The following is a 21,081-nucleotide window of genomic DNA, read 5'->3' on the forward strand; positions in this document are numbered from 1 at the left end:
GCCGATCAATTGCTTCGAACGTCTTCGTGTCGGGACACCTTCGTTCTGGAAATCTGTCTCGATACAAACGTACCGCGCCAAGGCTATTGCCCCGTGCTAAACCATACATCAAATGGGCATCTGCCACCTCCGCATTTGTAAACATTGCACTGACTGCAAAACCACGTTCGTGATGAACACTAACCTGTTGATGCTACGTACTGATGTGCTTGATGCTAGTACTGTAGAGCAATGAGTCGCATGTCATCACAAGCACTGAAGTCAACATTACCTTCCTTCAATTGGGCCAACTGGCGGTGAATCGAGGAAGTACAGTACATACTAACGAAACTAAAATGAGCTCTAACATGGAAATTAAGCGTTTCCGGACACGTGTCCACATAACATCTTTTCTTGATTTGTGTGTGAGGAATGTTTCCTGAAAGTTTGGCCGTACCTTTTTGTAACACCCTGTATACATCATAGATTTTTGAGACTTGATAAGGTCCCTCGAACCATATAGTTTCATTAACAAAGGATCGAGTCGATATTGTTTTAGGATAATGGATTGTGTTATACTTATTTCATGTGATGCCAGCTCGTGTCGTTGCTTGACTTCCACAGCCATTTGCAGTGTCATGCTTATCAGTGTCATAACTCTGGTGTGGGCAGACACTGAAATAAGCAACTGATCTCTGCTTACCTCCTACCCCACAGCCATTGTATCCAGGCAGATATACGTACAGGAAGTAGCAAGATGTGGTTGCCATCACTGCGGGAACAGCACAATGTAGCACCAATCTGTCGCTCTCCCATGGCATTTAGTCAATCCATAGACGATATGGAACTGTTCATCAGTAAATCTATTAATACTGATATCACTGCTAATGCGCCACTAACAATGCTGAAGAAACAAACCCGAGACAGAACGGAGCAGTGCCTAATTCAAGCTTGAAGGCAAAGATTCAAGTCGGTATATTTGTTGACGACTGGAAGTTCCATGAGTGGAAGTTCGAGATGGTTCAAATGGCTCTGAGCACTATGGGACTTAACATCTAAGGTCATCAGTCCCCTAGAACGTAGAACTACTTAAACCTAACCTGAGGACGTCACGCACATCCATGCCTGAGGCAGGATTCGAACCTGCGACCATAGCGGTCGCGCGGTTCCGGACCTAGAACCGCTCGGCCACACCGGCCGGCTGAGTGAATGTAATAAATTTGTTTCCAAATAAGCCACGCATTCCATACTGTTATGGAGATATGTGCAGTGCAATTTTTATACATAAGAGGGCATTTTGGAAACTAAGGCCCAATCGGTCGCGAAATGGAAACGACACTGAAAATACGATGAAGCTTTGCACAGATGTGTTGGGCGGGGTCTCTAGCGCCCCTGTCGATCGCGCCACGTCGCTCTTTTCACTTCTGAGCACACAGTGAGCACTTAAAGATGCCCAGAACAATAGTGTGTCCTGCCGAGTAGGGGCCCCCACTGAGAGGTTTCACCTGATTTCATGCAACCCCACATATCGTATCTGTAAGGCACTTCCTTCTTCAGGGCAATTCTCGTCCCCACACTGCAGGGGCAATGAGGATGGCCCTGCAGCATTTTGGATCGAAAGTGTTTGATCACCCACCACACACCCTGGCCTTGGTTCTCTCCGATTTTCATCTCTGCTCAAATAAACCGCTGGCTGTGATGACAATATTTTGACACAGACAACGAGCAGCAGTCCAGTGTAGAAAATTGTCGGAATGCACAGGAGGGTGCGTTTTATGACGAGGGTATTGGGAAGTTGGTACAATACAACAGATGTCAAAATCGGAGTGGCGACTAGTTGTAGAAGTAGCTGGAAGATGCAGCACACTCTTGCATATAAAACATTTTTGATTTTCACTGTGGTTTCCATTTCGCGGCCCATTGGACCTTACTTTCCAAATAGCCCTCGAATAACTGGATATTTTTTGCTTCATATCTCCTTTTTATTTTCCAGAATGTCTGCACTACGGGAGATAGTAACTGCAGTGACTTCTGCTCTTGATGGGTGAGTGTTCTGTTTATTATTTAAAAGATCTGCAAAATCTCTTTTTACGCCAGCCAGTTGACAGTGCCAGACAGTATTGGGACGCCAATATGTTAGTCTCACTAACTATGTACACATCTCTGTGGAGAACGCTGTAACGAATTGGCGTGATTTGACCTTCGACTCAGATATATAGGGTTCAAATCTGTTCTGAAGACGTCGGGGTGTCGTTCGAGAGAACTGTGCACCGCAGTTCACTCTCTCCGTTCTTTTAATGTTATAAAATTCAAACGCTCCTCTTTACGGGTCTTTCCTTACGCTCTTGTCTTACAATTTGGGAAATAAATACGTTTCCTTCCGCAAATCCCTATCTCGTAAAGCAGTCCTCCTTGAGTGGGAGAAAAGTGTTATCGTTTCATGTAATATCATGCTCAAAAATATCCGAAAGACATGTACTGCGTTTCGTTTGATTTGTAAGCAACTCACATAACGTAACTGTCTTGCGCTCGTCTGCTCTCTACCCGGTGCACTCGTTTCACTATAAAAATGGTTAGAACAAGGGGCCACAGGAGATAATTTCTCCGTATGGCTATCAATCCACCGTGGGGAACTGGAGAACTTCGGAATCTTGGTGAAACAGTTAAACGACGGAAATGAGTCGTTTCACATGGTCAAGAAAGGAGGGATCTGAAATCGAATCCTAGTCCAGCACGAATATTTTCAACCTCTCAAGATTGGATACAATAAGAAATAAGTGCCCTGTCACTTTACCTGACGATTGGCTAATTAATAAAAATAAATCTCTCGTGTAAGCAAGCTTACTGGTGACAGAGTTGCAAAGTAGAGTGATTTCCGCTTCTGTCATGATCCCAAATATACACCGACGCCCCTACATTAAGTTTGATATGGGTATGGGACGGGTGCAGACCTTCATTGTTCAGCTTGCGTTACCAGAGGTGAAGAGGGTCACTTTGTGCTTGTTAAAAATGGCTGTCTTTTGTGTGAATCGAACCCAGATCTTACACATACATAGCTAGAATGGTTCCAATAGACCAGTAACCTTCACAGACCATTGGTTCATTGTTGTCTCGTAGAGAAGAATGTTCCACACTGAAATACAATTCTTATTCATTGGAAGTTGCTCATAACAAGCTCGATATATTTATTTTCTTTTACGTTCACATCGATAGTCATTAGCTGATTGACTACCCAATGCATAATTTTGACTTGATTCTGTAATCGCTGATATAAAATCACATAAAAGGCAGCTGCACGAACTGACAACTCAGTAGCATGCGGAAATTTATGTTAGAAGTGCTGATTTGCACTTGTGATTTTGTGCCAATGCATGCATTTATGGTGTATTTCTCAATATGGCGCAGAGTAACCGCCAAGGCAAGATATCGACCACATTCTTTTTAAGCCTCGTTTCCTGTCATATAATTACGTAGGTAAGGTGCAGTGACCTTTTCTTATGCAGCATATTAAATGAAGTAATCTACCTGGCGAAAATTTACCTAAGGAAACCGGGCAAGTGGAAGTAAGACTCGCGCATTCAGGGTTCCGTACAATTTTAATCCATTAAGTACCATATTTCTTTTCTTCGATCAACATTTATTTCTGTGTTGCCTGACTGACATAGAGGAGAGGAAAAGGAATATAAAAAAATTAAAAAATGCAATAACCTTGAAATAAACGGTTTATTGTAATCGATCCCCAAATGGGGATCAAGGCACATGTCACTCTCTTTTTACATTTTCTTTTATTTTTGGTGTCACACAAAAAAAAAACAATCAATAAGGAGTCCCACATTGCACACAGAACACTGTTCTCTCACGTTCTTCTTGCAAATTGCACATTTTCTTTGTTTCCCCAGTGTTGCGCGTTCATTCACGTGTCAATTTCCGGAAGTCCTGAGTTAAATTGGAACACGTGAAAGGGATGATTTTGGGTAAGATGGACGCCCTGATTTTCGAAGCAGAAGCAGCGGATGATTGAACAAGATATGGCCTTGCCACCATCCTCCGGAATTGAAGCAGTGGAATATTTTCATTCGAAAGGCAGCAGATGATGTGCGCATTGACCAGTGTGTCATCTAATACATTGACGAACAATGGGAAGTACCATTTCTTACCTCGAATTCTCACATGATATTTCTGCACATTCCAGTCCAGTTTGTCCACACCTCCTATATGATTGTTATATTCTGAAACCATCCTTGGCTGTGGAACTTGCACTCCTTTGTTCTCAGATTTGCTCCATTTCTTTATTCGGCTTACTGTCTCATTGTTTGACAAGAGTTTTACACAACTGTTATCCTTCCACATTACTACTATTATCTCTGTATTCTTGTCAAATATATAGTCATAAGCTCCTTTTAGTTTCTACTTCATGCTGTTCTCAGATTTTATTGGACAGTTATTCATTCCGTTCAAACAGGCAGTTCCAGTTGTCCTTACTCTCATCTCTGAGGGCTCTTTCATCAAACGGAAGCTCATGAAAAAGCTATCGAAACATATTATGTGAAGATCAGGAGACTGCAGAACAGAAATCATATTCAACACAACTGATCCACCAACCCCGGAACTGAAACATCACTTGTATCCTTCGATTTTCCTTCATGGACGGACATATGGTAACAGAAACCGCTTTGAGAACAACACATGACCCACTGTTTGAATCCAAATCTCACTGGTTTCCCGCGAATGAACTGCAGTAATGGTGTCCAAATTGTACCATTTGTTCATCAGTACTCAGGCTGTCGGGGAGAAACTTGAAATTGCAAAATGGTTCAAATGGCTCTGAGTACTATGGGACTCAACTGCTGTGGTCATAAGTCCCCTAGAACTTAGAACTACTTAAACCTAACTAACCTAAGGACAGCACACAACACCCAGCCAGCACGAGGCAGAGAAAATCCCTGACCCCGCCGGGAATCGAACCCGAGAACCCGGGCGTGGGAAGCGAGAACGCTACCGCACGACCACGAGATGCGGGCTTGAAATTGCATAAAATTATTATTCAGTAAATACATCAACGGACGAATTTTTAAAAGTTTATCCCTTTCGTCTGATGGGATTCTGTTGACATGTGTTATCATTGAAATGAAGGTGGTGCTTTATTTCCAGATATCTTTTGCGACACATACAGTGTCGTACACACCTTATATCAAAGTCCTCACCTTCATTTCAGTATAGCTTTTCATGTGGAAGAGTATGGTATCCAGTGAAGAGTAGTATACTTATGAACTTTTTTTATGCATCCATTGGATAACTCATAGCTGCGATTATTGTTCTGTATAGTATGTCAGACACTTTCGCTGACAATAAACTTCAATACCTGTTCATCAAAAAATTCTTCAAAGCATTCAACAGCAGATTTTCCTTTTAGTGCTGCTACCAAATTGGATTTTCGCTGTTCAATTTATGCTCTATCAGGATAGGTTTTGGAGAAATCCGCATCTTCTGTTGTTCAACTAGAAATGGTAATAGCTTTCAATTTCTTCTTTTGTTGGCCTGCATGTTCTTCGTTTTCCTTTCCTCCATTGGCACGAATTTCCAAGGAATATGGCACATCAGATGGAACAGTACTTTCAAATATATTTTCGTCGATATCTTCACAGTAAGACATCTCATTTACACGATCTGGAGGGAGTTAGACAATGTCAATAGTCTCATTCACATCACCATCATCACCAAAAGAGGCTATTATGTTCCGGTCATTTACAATTTCTTCAGTTTTTCACATAGAACGTGCTTCGTAGCGACTCGTTGTGCCTGAGGAGCAAATAAAAGCAAACTTAAGTTTTACTTGGAAACTGACATGAGCCCCAAATGGGCAACGAAGGTTAGTCAGGTGTCATGTAGAAATGAAATAGGTCTTTGAAATAAATGATCTATAAACATCTTCTCAAACCATTACAGAACACGCCTGTACGGAGATATTGGAAGTTATTTACATAATAATATGTATATATATTTGAAAATGTGCAACTCTTGTAACGCTGAAAAACGTGCCTCCCTCACAGAAATAAGTGTACAACTCACCCGTTTAACAAGTGACGAATCTTCAATGCAAGCGCTCGACAAAGGTCTGGACAACAATGGGAAATGGTAGCATTTGCTGCCAGCATTATTAGAATTCCAAAATTTCTGTTACAAAGACAAGTCCCCAAATGGGGATCGTGGCACTTAATGGGTTAATTATGATTGTAGATAGTAATAGTAACAATAATAATAATAATAGTAATAAAAAATTTCATGTAGCTCAATACACAGGTACAAGTGTTTCGCTGAACGCCATTTCGACGACTTGCGTGTTACTAACCTACCCCAGTTATCCAACCAGGGGAAGAGGACCTACATTCTGAAGAAAAATCCGAATCACGTATTGTTTCTGACGACTCCTCACATCGCTAGGATGTGAAGGCGGGGTTGAAAGGAAGACTGAAAAACCCGCGATCCGACTGTGAATCGATCCCACGACCTTTCGGTTTCCAGGCACACGTTTCATTGCTGGACCACCAGGGCAGACATGTACGTACATTCTTCATCCATAGGATTTGATGGGTGAGTTTGCAAGTATCAGAATATGTAACGCATATGGCTGTATCTTTTGAATGAACTGACTTAGAAGCTTAAATTATTTTCGCCGCGAAGAGAGTTTACATCTTAGTATTTGCCATAAATTTTTATTCGATAACTCTGCTCGTTCCTGAGAAAAAGAGTCCGCAGCTCGTGGTGTAGTAGCTTGCGTTGCTGCCTGTAGATCATGGGGTCCTGTGTTCGATTACCGGCCGGGTTGGGGATTTTCTCTACCCGGTGACTGGGTGTTTCTCTTGACGTAATCATTTCATCATCATAATCATCATTCGTGACAATGGCTAAATTGCACGGTGGAAAAAAATGGGACCGTGTAAAACCTGAGACTTCTTATGGGCACTGATGACCGCGCAGTTGAGCACCCTACAACCAAAACATCACTATCACATCTGAGAAGAAGAGGTCTTAACAGACAGTGAGACAGGTAAAAGAACAACAAACGCCAAAGAAATAGATTGAAAGAAGTAACTGAAAACCTAAATGAGAATCGTCAGATGGGTGTTTGAACGACTGTGTATTAACTTCATAAACAGAAAATAATGGCTGGCTCTAACAGCAAAAAGTAGAGGCCTAGGTCAATGCATCTAACGGCACAAAGATGCTGATTTGCGTAAGAACTGCATCACAGTTGGCATCTTTCTCCATAACTGACGCACTTTGCGATCGAAACGTACGAAAAGCAACCAAGGAAATGTACGAGAACGCTTGCATGCACTCTGTTGATTTCACAAAAGAACCTATCTAGGAATGCAGTCCCTAACACACTTCTTCTTCTTATCTACTGCTCTCTAACGTATAGCTGTCTCGCTCCTTATCGAACAACAATCAATAAAATTTTTTGTTCCGTTTGAATACCTAAATCATTTAAATATGACATTTATGAATATGTGGTAATTAACTCTAACTTAACCATCATCTTCTTCAAGAAAAATGCACGTCTTCTGGTTTTTAATAACATACCACACGCAGAATTCTGGTTTTCATTGCAGATACATATTCTTAATTATCGATATATTAGTAGTAGTAGTAGCATTATTCATCAATAGATCTCTTTTTACAAGAATACTTTATATATTTATATATATTATAAATTATATATTATATATTTACGAGGATACATTATAAAAGATTGTTACAGATTTTGAAGTTAAGAAAACATTACACAAATTTTTTGGAGAAAAATGATAAATCAATGAATGTGCCCACCGTTTTATAGGACAAATGTGTTCCCACACGAACCAGAGTGATAAGCGTCGTAAAAAAACGAAAAAAAAATTTGCACTGTGTCGAGCACACTTTACAAATACTGCATTTTTACAATTATCACCGTTGCACTGCTATCTGAACCAAATAGAATTGATCTGGAGCAAAGTCAAGGGATTTGCCGCGAGAAATAACACGACATTTAGTTCAAATGGCTCTAAGCTCTATGGGACTTAACATCTGAGGTCATCAGCCCCCTAGACTTAGAACTACCTAAACCTAACTACCCTAAGGACATCACACACATCCATTCCCGAGGCAGGATTCGAAACTGCGACCGAAGCAGCAGCGCGGTTCCGAACTGAAGCCCGTAGTACTGCTCGGCCACAGCGGCCGGCACTTCTGCTCCACGTGGAACGAAACCCAATGAGGTTCCAGCAAACGCGGAAGAATACATAGTGTGATGTTTACATGAGGTTTATCCTTATGATGAACGGAGTACTGGATTTCAGTCGAATTTTCGTCGACGCTGCTTTTGTCGGCTAAACCAGTATCTACTACCGCAGAGTGAAGGAGCAGACAAGCTGAAACCTATCCTGGTAGGTGGACAGATTGCTTAAAGGATAGTATGAGCACAATCGGCCCCGCTGCCACATTCGCCTAACTACACTCCTGGAAATTGAAATAAGAACACCGTGAATTCATTGTCCCAGGAAGGGGAAACTTTATTGACACATTCCTGGGGTCAGATACATCACATGATCACACTGACAGAACCACAGGCACATACACACAGGCAACAGAGCATGCACAATGTCGGCACTAGTACAGTGCATATCCACCTTTCGCAGCAATGCAGGCTGCTATTCTCCCATGGAGACGATCGTAGAGATGCTGGATGTAGTCCTGTGGAACGGCTTGCCATGCCATTTCCACCTGGCGCCTCAGTTGGACCAGCGTTCGTGCTGGACGTGCAGACCGCGTGAGACGACGCTTTATCCAGTCCCAAACATGCTCAATGGGGGACAGATCCGGAGATCTTGCTGGCCAGGGTAGTTGACTTACACCTTCTAGAGCACGTTGGGTGGCACGGGATACATGCGGACGTGCATTGTCCTGTTGGAACAGCAAGTTCCCTTGCCGGTCTAGGAATGGTAGAACGATGGGTTCGATGACGGTTTGGATGTACCGTGCACTATTCAGTGTCCCCTCGACGATCACCAGTGGTGTACGGCCAGTGTAGGAGATCGCTCCCCACACCATGATGCCGGGTGTTGGCCCTGTGTGCCTCGGTCGTATGCAGTCCTGATTGTGGCGCTCACCTGCACGGCGCCAAACACGCATACGACCATCATTGGCACCAAGGCAGAAGCGACTCTCATCGCTGAAGACGACACGTCTCCATTCGTCCCTCCATTCACGCCTGTCGCGACACCACTGGAGGCGGGCTGCACGATGTTGGGGCGTGAGCGGAAGACGGCCTAACGGTGTGCGGGACCGTAGCCCAGCGTCATGGAGACGGTTGCGAATGGTCCTCGCCGATACCCCAGGAGCAACAGTGTCCCTAATTTGCTGGGAAGTGGCGGTGCGGTCCCCTACGGCACTGCGTAGGATCCTACGGTCTTGGCGTGCATCCGTGCGTCGCTGCGGTCCGGTCCCAGGTCGACGGGCACGTGCACCTTCCGCCGACCACTGGCGACAACATCGACGTACTGTGGAGACCTCACGCCCCACGTGTTGAGCAATTCGGCGGTACGTCCACCCGGCCTCTCGCATGTCCACTATACGCCCTCGCTCAAAGTCCGTCAACTGCACATACGGTTCACGTCCACGCTGTCGCGGCATGCTACCAGTGTTAAAGACTGCGATGGAGCTCCGTATGCCACGGCAAACTGGCTGACACTGACGGCGGCGGTGCACAAATGCTGTGCAGCTAGCGCCATTCGACGGCCAACACCGCGGTTCCTGGTGTGTCCGCTGTGCCGTGCGTGTGATCATTGCTTGTACAGCCCTCTCGCAGTGTCCGGAGCAAGTATGGTGGGTCTGACGCACCGGTGTCAATGTGTTCTTTTTTCCATTTCCAGGAGTGTATCTATTACTGTGCGGGGTTATCTCTTCTTAGGAGCTTGTTGCTCGCTGCCGTAATTCGTTGCTTGTTACGGTTATACCCATTTCTGCTTAGAGAAGATTTTTACACGATGCGACTGATCGAGAACATTTTTACACATTAGCGACTTATTGTTTGGCGACACCCCCCCTCTCCGCCCTTTTCACTCGTACGTTCTCACCCGCATCAATTTTCGTTACTAATTGCAGCATACAAATCTCGCTTTGGGGAGCCAGGAGAGCTGCAAGCGGCCGCTACTGGCTGCACAACTTTTGAACTGCGGACAGCCCTATGTTGGTTATGTGAAACTGCGGATAGGAGTAATAAACCGGGGACATGTGAACTGCGGGCAGAGGATTAGTTAGCCAGTTAGCGTTAACCACGAGGATGATGGTTGATTGTCTTCCATATTCGCCACCCAAATTACAACTAAAACATCAGTCTGCTTACGTATAAATGTTTCCTTCTGAACAGTCTTTCTTTTTTTGTCGCGTGGCACCCATGTCTTTCACGGAATCTCCGGAAAACGGTAGACAGAACTATGGACAGAATAAAACGAACCGCGCAGTTTAGAATGGAAAGCTTCGCAACTTTTGGTGGTGCGGTTGGATATGGGCGAGTGTTCAGCCCAGATAGTTGCCGGAAACAAGGCTTCAGGGGATGTATACATGTCACAAACGTAGCCGGTAAATTTTACTATTGCAGGTTTCTGCTTCAACACGTTCTCCCCATCTTGCCGCACTCACTCACCAGGGATAACTGCCGTGAAATCATGAGTGAAGGACTGCATCACCTCAATCTGGACTCAACAAAGGCAGCCCGAAGAAGTTTTTCAAGTAATAACTCTCTGGCGTGTTGTGACTTATCTGTGCTAGATATTGGACATGATGAAATGGGAATGTGACATGAGTCATGAGTAAATAAAAGAGTACAAAACTGAGTGGATGAGCAGAACGACGTGTTTCTGGAACGTTCGCAGTTCACAAGTTGCGACAGAGAAAGTCGAGAGGCGATTATCGGACTTGTCGATAAGCCGGTAAGCCGGCTCTGTCCGCGGCTCACATGCCATCGTAATGAGGTGGAGCCCGGTGTGCGCAGTTCAAATGCGACCACTGATTGTGATAGCCCTGTGTATAAATCTAACAGTCGTGGCATCTCTGGCACCAATCCAGCTGGTCCTCCCCCTCTCCCCCCCTCCCCCATTCAGCGATTTGTGTCGCTTGGGCCTAAAACCGGACCTGTTGATTCCACAGATAATTTTCGTAACAAATCTTATCGTCCGGTACAAAAGCGAAATGACGGTCTCTGCACATACTCCGTGTGCTTCAGTTTGATAAATAATCAGTTCTGTGCCACCTCTCTTTCATTGTTCAGAATTTTACTGAAAGCTAGCACGTCCTTCATGAAGGCTCCCAAGAGTATAATACATTTTTGTGGACTCGTTCCTGTGTACACATCACTTTCCATGCACTACAAGTTAGCGCCTCTTCTGGGGCAGACACAACTTTCCAAGTACATTTCGAAAAATGAAGAAACCGCAAAACAGTTGCTTAATCCACAATTCTTTATTGCATACACATGTCGTTACATAACAGTTAAAATTCCATCATTTAATGTAAAAAAATAAAATCACTTAATCAACTGAAATCATCCTCGTCCCAGTGCTCTCTTGGAACCAAAGGATAGTTTTCTTGTTTGCATTCCTGGTCGTGCAGCGCGGGGCAGTGTTTGTTATGGGATTTGGCCCTTTTGTCCTTTTGACCCGCCACCCATCCCCCCCCCCCCCCACTCCCCCATGAACCGTGGACCTTGCCGTTAGTGGGGAGGCTTGCGTGCCTCAGGGATACAGATAGCCGTACCGTAGGTACAACCACAACGGAGGGGATCTGTTGAGAGGCCACACAAACGTGTGGTTCCTGAAGAGGGGCAGCGGCCTTTTCAGTATTGGCGTGTCATATGTACGAGGGTAATCCCAAAAGTAAGGTCTCCTATTTTTTTTTTATAAGTACTTAGACCTGTTTGTTTCTACAATGGTTTGGATCGGTGTACAGCTTGCACATTTAGCTATTCTTCAACATAATCACCATTTCTGTCGATGCATTTTTGTAGACGTTGTGGCATTTTTTGTATGCCCATGTCGTACCACCTCGGCGCCATGCTGATCAGAAAGTTATGAACCTCTTCTTTCATCTCGTCGTCGGAGCTGAATCACTTTCCGGCCAAATGTTCTTTTAATCTAAGGAGCATGTGGGTGGGTGATTGTGTTCCACTGAACCTGTTGCGGGAGAGCAACGGTTTGCCGAGCGAGTTGTGGGCGAGCGTTGTCATGGAGAATGTGTACGCCCTTGCTCAACATTCCTCTTCTCCGGTTCTGAATTGCCCGTTTGAGTTTTTTCAGAGTCTCACAGTACCTGTCACCGTTAATTGTGGTCCCAGCGATTCAGTTCCGACAACGATGTGAAAGAAGAGGTTCATAGCATTCTAAACAGCATGGCGGCGCGCTGGTATGACCTGGGCATACAAAAACTGCCACAGCGTCTCCAAAAATGCATCGACAGAAATGGTGACTATGTCGAAAAATAACTAAATGTTCAAGCTGTAAACTGATGTAAACCATTGCAGAAATAAACAGGTCTATGTACTTTTAAAAAAATAGGAGACCTTACTTTTGGATTACCCTCGTATTATTTGATTCCAAGAAGGTCATTACTCACAGCATATTTAACATTAGCAATTATCTCTATTAATCAACAATACCACAATGAGAGCATAATCATAGCATTACCAAGTGCTAGCTAACTACACTGCTGGCCACCGTAAATGCAACACCCTGAAGGAAGCATCCGAATCAAGTGAAATTTACACCATGGGTTTGCAGCGATGAGATATGCAACTGATTAGAATTTCAGCGCAGACGCACATCACGCGCGCCTGTGGCGCCACCTCATAGCGCCATTTAAGGCTTGGCGATTTCGACGAGTGTACGTTCGGCACGTGTGTTTACCTTGTGGTTGTTTAAAAAAAAATGGCTCTGAGCACTATGGGACTCAACTGCTGAGGTCATTAGTCCCCTAGAACTTAGAACTAGTTAAACCTAACTAACCTAAGGACATCACAAACATCCATGCCCAAGGCAGGATTCGAACCTGCGACCGTAGCGGTCTTGCGGTTCCAGACTGCAGCGCCTTTAACCGCACGGCCACTTCGGCCGGCGTGGTTGTTTCACAAGACGATCAGTTATGGCTCGTAGACAACAGCGAACATCGTTTGATCAAGTATCCGAGTTCGACAGAGGAAGGATAGTGGCTTACCGAGATTGTGGATTATCATACAGAGAAATCGCTAGTCGTGTTGGACGAAACCAAACAACTGTAATGCGGATATGTGACCGTTGGATGCAGAAGGGTACGACGGACCGACGTGGTCGATCGCATTCACCTCGGTGCACCACTGCACGTGCTGATAGGTAAATTGTGCGCATGGCAATGACGGATCGCTCAGTGACATCCCGAACCATAGCAGAGCACATTGCGTCTGTAACGCATCATCCAGTGTCTGCGCGTACCATTCGACGCCGTTTACGGCAGAGTGGTCTGTCCGCAAGACGTCCATTGCTTCGTCTACCATTGACGCAGAACCACAGACGTCTCCGTCGCCAATGGTGTGATGACAGACGGATGTGGACGGCAGAATGGAATGACATTGTCTTTACTGACGAGGCACGCTTCTGTCTGCAGTACCACGATGGTCGGATTCGAGTGTGGAGACACCGTGGAGAGAGGATGCTGGACAGCTGCATTATGCACCGCCACACTGGTCTTGCACCGGGTATTATGGTATGGGGCGGTATTGGATATTACTCTCGCACGCTTCTAGTACGCATTGCCGGTACTTTAAATAGCCGGCGCTACATATCCGAGGTGCTGGAGCCAGTTGTCCTTCCTTACCTTCAGGGCTCGGCCACAGCCATATTTCAACAGGATAATGCGCCACCACACGTGGCACGCATTGTCCAAGGGTTCTTCGTCAATAACCAGATTGAAGTGCTTCCCTGGCCGGTTCGCTCTCCGGATCTTTCGCCGATAGAAAACATGTGGTCCATGGTTGCTCAACGAGTGACCTAGATTACATCCCCAGCTGCCACACCAGATGATCTTTGGCAACGTGTGGAAGCTGCTTGGGCTGCTGTACCCCAGGAACACATCCAACGTCTCTTTGACTCAATGCCGAGACGTGTGGCAGCGGTGATCTCCAACAATGGCGGCTACTCTGGCTACTGATTCTGGCAGGAACCACATGTCACAGACGTCTGTAAACGTAATCATTTGATACTTGGTCAACATGTTATCTACAAAATAAATTTTGTTGTGCTACGTCTTGTCTTTCTTGGTGTTGCATTTATGGTGGCCAGCAGTGTAGTTGCGCGCCCGCTTTGTGCAGGGATGGCAGCGGTCTGCTTTTCACGTCTTCTCTTATCGAGCTGCAAGGTTCCACATCAAAAACCATTGAGCTTTTAAATTGATTCTGAGGGTTAATGCGTTTCAATCACGTAGTGCAATGTGGGATGGTTGCCGTATATTATTGATGGAACTGATGTATAGTGTTGCAAGATTGCGCCTCTCAAATTGTTTGATTTTCCTGTGTAGACATGCAATTGCTCACATTGGCGTAAATAGCAGCGCTTGGGCGCCATCTGTTCCTTATTAGTGAATGCTACATGCCTCAGCTGTATTTCTAGACTTTGTAAATTCTTATAAAATGATATTAATTAACTTTTACTGATGCCAGTAGTTTATATGCTGTAAATTGTCAAAAATGTTTCACAGACAAATGGATCCAGCACCAATCAGCGCCTTCTCCCACTATATTAATTTCGACCACACATTGTTTTGAAAGAAATACCTTTTGCAAAACATTGTGAAGTGATTTTCATGTTTACTGATGAAATTATTTTATATGATCTAATGATGAAAATTGTGGCTGTTAACAAAACAAAATGAGATGTGTACGAAGTATGCAGCGCCGTCCAGCGATTTAGTCTACTACGTTTCCAAAATTTTCCTTGGTAGCAGTTTGCACTTGTCTCGTGATTGGGAATGTTGACGTGATACAATTTTATATGATTGACTTAACACTAGCAAGCGAGAATGCCATATTCTAGTGGTGAAAGGTAACTTATTATCATATCTTCTGATACCGGTTTTGTGTTTGTAGCCTGTGAAAATGACGGAATATCGAAACGCGTGCGGTGGTTTTGGAAATAAAAAAAGGTGCGGACAACACATAAGAAAAGTTATTATAGTGAGTTAAGGAAATCTTAACTTCACAATCTTAAGTCTCATCAGAATGTCGTTTTAGCACCCCTAGACCTAAAGTTAAAAAATTTAAAAAATTTTGTTCTTGCATACTTGTTAAAAACTACACCTTTTTGCTTATACCGACTCACATCTTAGTTTTTTGTGAATACACAATCCAATTGATTGTGTGTGGCACTGAATAATTTCTTAACTTGGTCTAGTCTTGAGTATACTCTTACTGTGAGGTTTATATGTTTTTTAATGGCAATCGAGAAATGATTGTTAGGTAGGACACAGGACTTCACTACACAGACCACATTTGGCTCACAAGTACTTCATGTCTTGCTAATGCTTAATGTTTTGCGCATGTTCGTGTTCCAGATATTATTTGTTTTATTAAATTAGCTTTTTGTCATAAGGATATCCTGATAAACTGTAAATAATATGTATTAGAACAAGGCATCTTTGTGTAGCGTTTGTCGTTGGTTTGTTGAATGTAACTGAAAAACTGGCCCTTAATATTGCTACACCAAGAAGAAATGCAGATGATTAACAGGTACTCATTGGACAAATATATTATACTAGAACTGACACGTGATTACATTTTCACGCAATTTGGGTGCATAGATCATGAGAAATTAGTACCCAGAACAACCACCTCTGGCCGTAATAACGGCCTTGATACGCCTAGGCATTAAGTCAAACAGAGCTCGGATGGCGAGTACAGGTACAGCTGCCCATGCAGCTTCAACACTATACCACAGTTCATCAAGAGTAGTGCCTGGCGTATTGTGACGAGCCAGTTGCTCGTCCACCATTGACCAGACGTTTCCAATTGGTGAGAGATCTGGAGAATGTGCTGGCCAGGGCAGCAGTCGAACACTTTCTGTATCCAGAAAAGCCCGTACAGAACCTCCAACATGCGGTCGTGCATTATCCTGCGGAAATGTAAGGTTTCGCAGGGATAGAATGAAGGGTAGAGCCACGGGTCGTAACACATCTGAAATGCAACGTCCACTGTTCAAAGTGCCGTCAATGCGAACAAGAGGTGACCGAGACGTGTAACCAGTGCCACTCCATACCATCACGCTGGGTGATACGCCAGTATGGTGATGACGGATACACGCTTTCAATGTGCGTCCACCGCGATGTCGCCAAACACGGATGTGACCATCGTGATGCTGTAAACAGAACCTGGATTCATCCGAAAAAATGACGTTTTGCCATTTGTGCACCCACGTTCGTCGTTGAGTACACCATCGCAGGCGCTCCTGTCTGTGATGCAGCGTCAAGGGTAACCGCAGCTGCTGCAAACGTCGTCGAACTGTTCATGCAGGTGGTTGTTGTCTCGCAAACGTCGCCATCTGTTGACTCAGGGATCGAGACGTGGCTGCACGATCCGTTGCAGCCGTGCGCATAGGATGCCTGTCATCTCGACTGCTAGTGATACGAGGCCGTTGGGATCCAGCACGGCGTTCTGTATTACCCTCCTGAACCCACCGATTCCATATTCTACTAACAGTCATTGGATCTCGACCAACGCGAGCAACAATGTCGCGATACGATAAACTGCAATCGCGATAGGCTACAATCCGACCTTGATCAAAGTCGGAAACGTGATAGTACGCATTTCTTCTCCTTACACGAGGCATCACAACAACATTTCACCAGGCAACGCCGGTCAGCTGTTGTCTGTGTATGAGAAATCGCTTGGAAACGTTCCTCATGTCAGCACGTTGTAGTTGTCGCCACCGGAGCCAACCTTGTGTGAATGCTCTGAAAAGCTAATCATTTGCATATCACAGCATCTGATTCCTGTCGGTTAAATTTCGCGTCTGTAGCACGTCATCTACGTGGTGTAGCAATTTTAATAGCCAGTAGTGTATTTGTCCTCTAAGATACATTACGTGGCGCGAGTCCAGCCAATGCGGAGGGATGTGACGAAAGATTTTTGGCTGCTTTTGGCCACTTCGTCAGCCGCAGCCACATCTTCAAATACCAGACGCTCACTCTACCGACTGACAACGGTGGACTGAATCTCACAGACGTGTACAATAAAGCACAAGCATTGTATGTCTGTAAAACATATGAACTGTGGAAGCGGTGAGTCAACAGAGTTGCCGCATTTCTGTTAAATGAAATAGCACCGGCCAGCCAATTTACGTTCATCATATCCCAAATGGACCCAAAACATTTCTCCCGAGAAAGATGTCATCAAAGTCAAGAAAGACTACCAAAACTTAGTAAACCTTCAGACAAAGAACATCACAGAACAAAAATACGTCGGTCACTCTTGGCGTGATATCTGAAGGAACATACACCGCCCGCATTTACCAACAAAAGTGTGGTCATTGTGGTATCATTTTGTGAATAGGAAATTTCCAACGAACTCCAGACTACATTCCATTCATCTGGCGGATTCCGCTTTGTGTACCGCTTGCAACCTGATTGACACAGGTGAACATCAATTTGTCTGTGGAAATGCAAATAACAGTTCGTTGTCAATCAGAAAAAAAAAGCATCTGTGCAGAGAATACCGCCGTATTTGATAACAACGTACCTTTTATACCCGGAGGAAGAACTATACCTCGCCTCGAAGAACAATGTCGTCAACTGGTGGAAGGAAAGAATGGCTCTGAGCACTATGGGACTTAACTTCTGAGGTCATCAGTCCCCTAGAACTTAGAACTACTTAAACCTAACTAACCTAAGGACATCACACACATCCATGCCCGAGGCAGGATTCGAACCTGCGACCTTAGCGGTCGCGCGGTTCCAGACTGTAGCGCCTAGAACCGCTCGGCCACCCCGGCCGGCAACTGGTGGAAGGGATTCGTGGTATTTTACCTACTGTCCAGTGAAGAAAGGAGCGAAGGAGATTTTTGGACGTACATCCCTGACCAGCTTCACAAGCTACTACGCATCAACAATTACTATGATATATACGCCAACTTCCTCAGAACAACCGTCATGTGAACTCCGATTTTTGATGATGCGGTTCAGAACATGGAAAAACGAGAGAAAATCTGATCTATGAAAAACACTTACGATCAATCGACAGACATCACTTTCAAGAAATGTTTTGTTTTCGCAAAGGATTCCAGTAATGTAGAAGATTATCTTTATGCGTATGTCACTATAATAAGCAATTTTATAATGTTGTTGCAACTATTTATGAATTAAAAAAGTTCAGCAAAAGAAGAGTGGACAGCGCGCCGGCTTGTCATGCTGAGGGGCCCGGGTTCGATTCTCGACCGGGCTGGAGATTTTCTCTGCTCAGCGACTGGGTGTTTGTGTCGCCTGCATCATCATCGACGCGCAAGTCGCCGAAGTGGCGTCAGAGCAAAAGACTTCCACCCGTCAATCAGGTCCACCCGCCGGTGGGCTCTCGCCACACGCCTTTTTTTTTTTACTAAAACACTCAAGCAGTTTTTGGATTGAACGCCTGTAGAAAACTACTGCTTGGGAGAAAAAGACATCGTCAGTCTAAGTTTAAAGTTCACTTTCGTGCACAAAGAAATTGTATTGATAGTGGTTCGATAAGGAGTCAGAAAGATAAACGTTTCAGAGCACTAGATAAGAGGGAGAAGTGCGATAGAGATATCTTTGCAGCCAAAGTCGTAGATAGGTTCTTTTGTGAAATCAGCAGAGTGTAGGCGGATGTTCTCGTGTATCTGCAACACTAGTTGCGGTTTCCTCGGCCGCTTTTCCTACTTCACGACCGCAGAGCTCCACAGTTATGGAGAAAAATGCCAACTGCTCTTCTTAGCACAAAACATCTTTATGCCACTAGATGCATAACGCTACGTTCTGAGGATTCCACTGGTCTATGCTTCTATTTTCGCCTGTTAGCGTCCACCATTATTTCCTGTTTATGAATTTAACACACAGTGGTTCAAATCCCTATCCGACCATCCTGATTTAGGTTTTCCGTTATTTCCTTAAATCGATTTTATTTCTCGTTCGTTGTTCGACTGTCAGTCGATCTGTTAAGACGTCTCTTTCTCGCGAACGGGCCGAGGTATCGAAATTTATGGAAAGTACTAATGTCTACGATTCTTCGACGGCGTAAAAAATTTAGGCTTTTAAATCAGTGCAGTCAGTAGATACGGCCATATAGGTCACATATTTTGATACTCGCAAACTCAGTCGTCATATCCTATAGATGAAATTAATGATATGTCGTGTGGCGAGGGCCTCCCGTCGGGTAGACCCGTTCGCCTGGTGCAAGTCGTTTGCTTTGACGCCACTTCGGCGACTTGCGCGTCGATGAGGATGAAATGAGGATGATGAAGACGACAGAAGCACTCAGTCACTGAGCGGAGGAAGTCTCCAACCCAGCCGGGAATCGAACCCGGTCCCCCTGGCATGACAAGCCTGTCGGCCCTGGTGGTCCAGCGATAAAAGGAGTGCCTGGAAATCGAAAGGTCGTGGGGTCGATTCACAATCGGATCGTGGGCTTTCCAATCTTCCTTTTCAGCCCCGTTTCACATCCCAGCGATGCGAGAAATCGACAGAAACAAGAGGTGATTCGGATTTCTCTCTAAACGTTTGGTCTCTTTCCCCTGGTTGGATAACTGGTAAATGTTAGGGACACGGAAGTCGCCGAAGTGGCATCCAACTGAAGCACTTGCACCTGGGCACTCAGCTGCACAAATTTTTTGTACTGCGAATAGACCATCAGAGGATCACTTTCCAATTTCAGTTCTTCCTTCTTTATTCTTTTATTTTCTTCCAGTATGCTTTCATCTGTTCACTGTGTTTCTTTTTCCTGTCTTCAGAGCATTTTCAACCAGTCTTTTTAACTATCCTGCCTTAGAATCTTTCAATTTTCAATACTTCTTCCGAAAACACTTCTGTGTTGTTTATATATTCGGTTTTTATATTGTTTCTTGCTAAATCCTTTCTTACTTCGTTGACCCACCATGTTGTGGACTTCTTACCCCACAAATATTTGAAAATCTTTTCTTTGACAGTACGTTTGAAATATTTTCCATATTTTGGTATATTTCAGCAATACTTCGTAATTTCCAATCTTCTATTGTGTTTAATGGTCCTAATATTTTCCTTATAATGCTCCTTTCTAGTAGTTTTATCTAAATTAAGCCAGGCATTCCCTTGCGCCGGCCGTTGTGGTCGAGCGGTTCTAGGCGCTTCAGTCTGGAACAGCGCGACCGCTACAGTCGCAGGTTCGAATTCTGCCTTGGACATGGATGTGTGTGATGTCCTTAGGTTAGTTAGGTTTAAGTAGTTTTAAGTTCTAGGAGACTGATGACCTCAGATGTTAAGTCCCATAGTGCTCAGAGCCGTTTGAACCATTCCCTTACATCTAGGCAGTCTGGCTTCACTACTGCGTTGTAATGCATTATTTTTGCATTTTCGGATAGGCTATTTTTATTGTAGAGTCTTTGGTGATACCATATGCTCTCCCCATTCTCTGCAACCTTTCCTGTAGTGTAGATTTTTCCGGAGCATTTTCTTGGATTATCTCCCCTAGATATTTGAATTTTTTACCAACTCTATTTGGTCAATATCTGTTTTCTGGAATTTTTGAGCATTCAGCACGAAATTATTATTATTATTATTATTATTATTACTAATATGTCGCCCGACAAGACACAGTCAAGGCGCTAAGGATGAAGATATCGACTTAGTCTCGGCCAATTTTCGGGCGAGTAGAATCCGCCAATGACCTGAAGACAACGGACAGAAGCCTACTGGGAAGGCAGAAGAGCAGTTCTCGCCTACTTGGATACAGATCATCGTCCAGGGCTGACAGACAGGGAACGTCGGTTAGTGAACTCTTACAAGTGAACAGACAGCTGTAATTGCATTTGCTATGTAATATGAGGTTCACCTACCATTATTTGC

General features: G+C 44.4%; 1 protein-coding gene across 1 annotated transcript in view; it reads left to right on the forward strand.

Annotated features, from left to right (window-relative positions):
• Positions 1–21,081, forward strand: part of LOC124551067 — an 86,535-nt gene that overhangs the window by 17,451 nt on the left and 48,003 nt on the right. Inside the window, exon 2 of the mRNA XM_047125954.1 lies at positions 1,973–2,023. Within this exon, the coding sequence (XP_046981910.1) occupies positions 1,974–2,023 (50 nt within the window). The 5' untranslated portion in view covers position 1,973. The remainder of the gene's footprint in view (positions 1–1,972; positions 2,024–21,081) is intronic.

The sequence above is a fragment of the Schistocerca americana genome, chromosome 9 (genome assembly GCF_021461395.2).
Source record: "Schistocerca americana isolate TAMUIC-IGC-003095 chromosome 9, iqSchAmer2.1, whole genome shotgun sequence".
Taxonomy (NCBI): domain Eukaryota; kingdom Metazoa; phylum Arthropoda; class Insecta; order Orthoptera; family Acrididae; genus Schistocerca; species Schistocerca americana.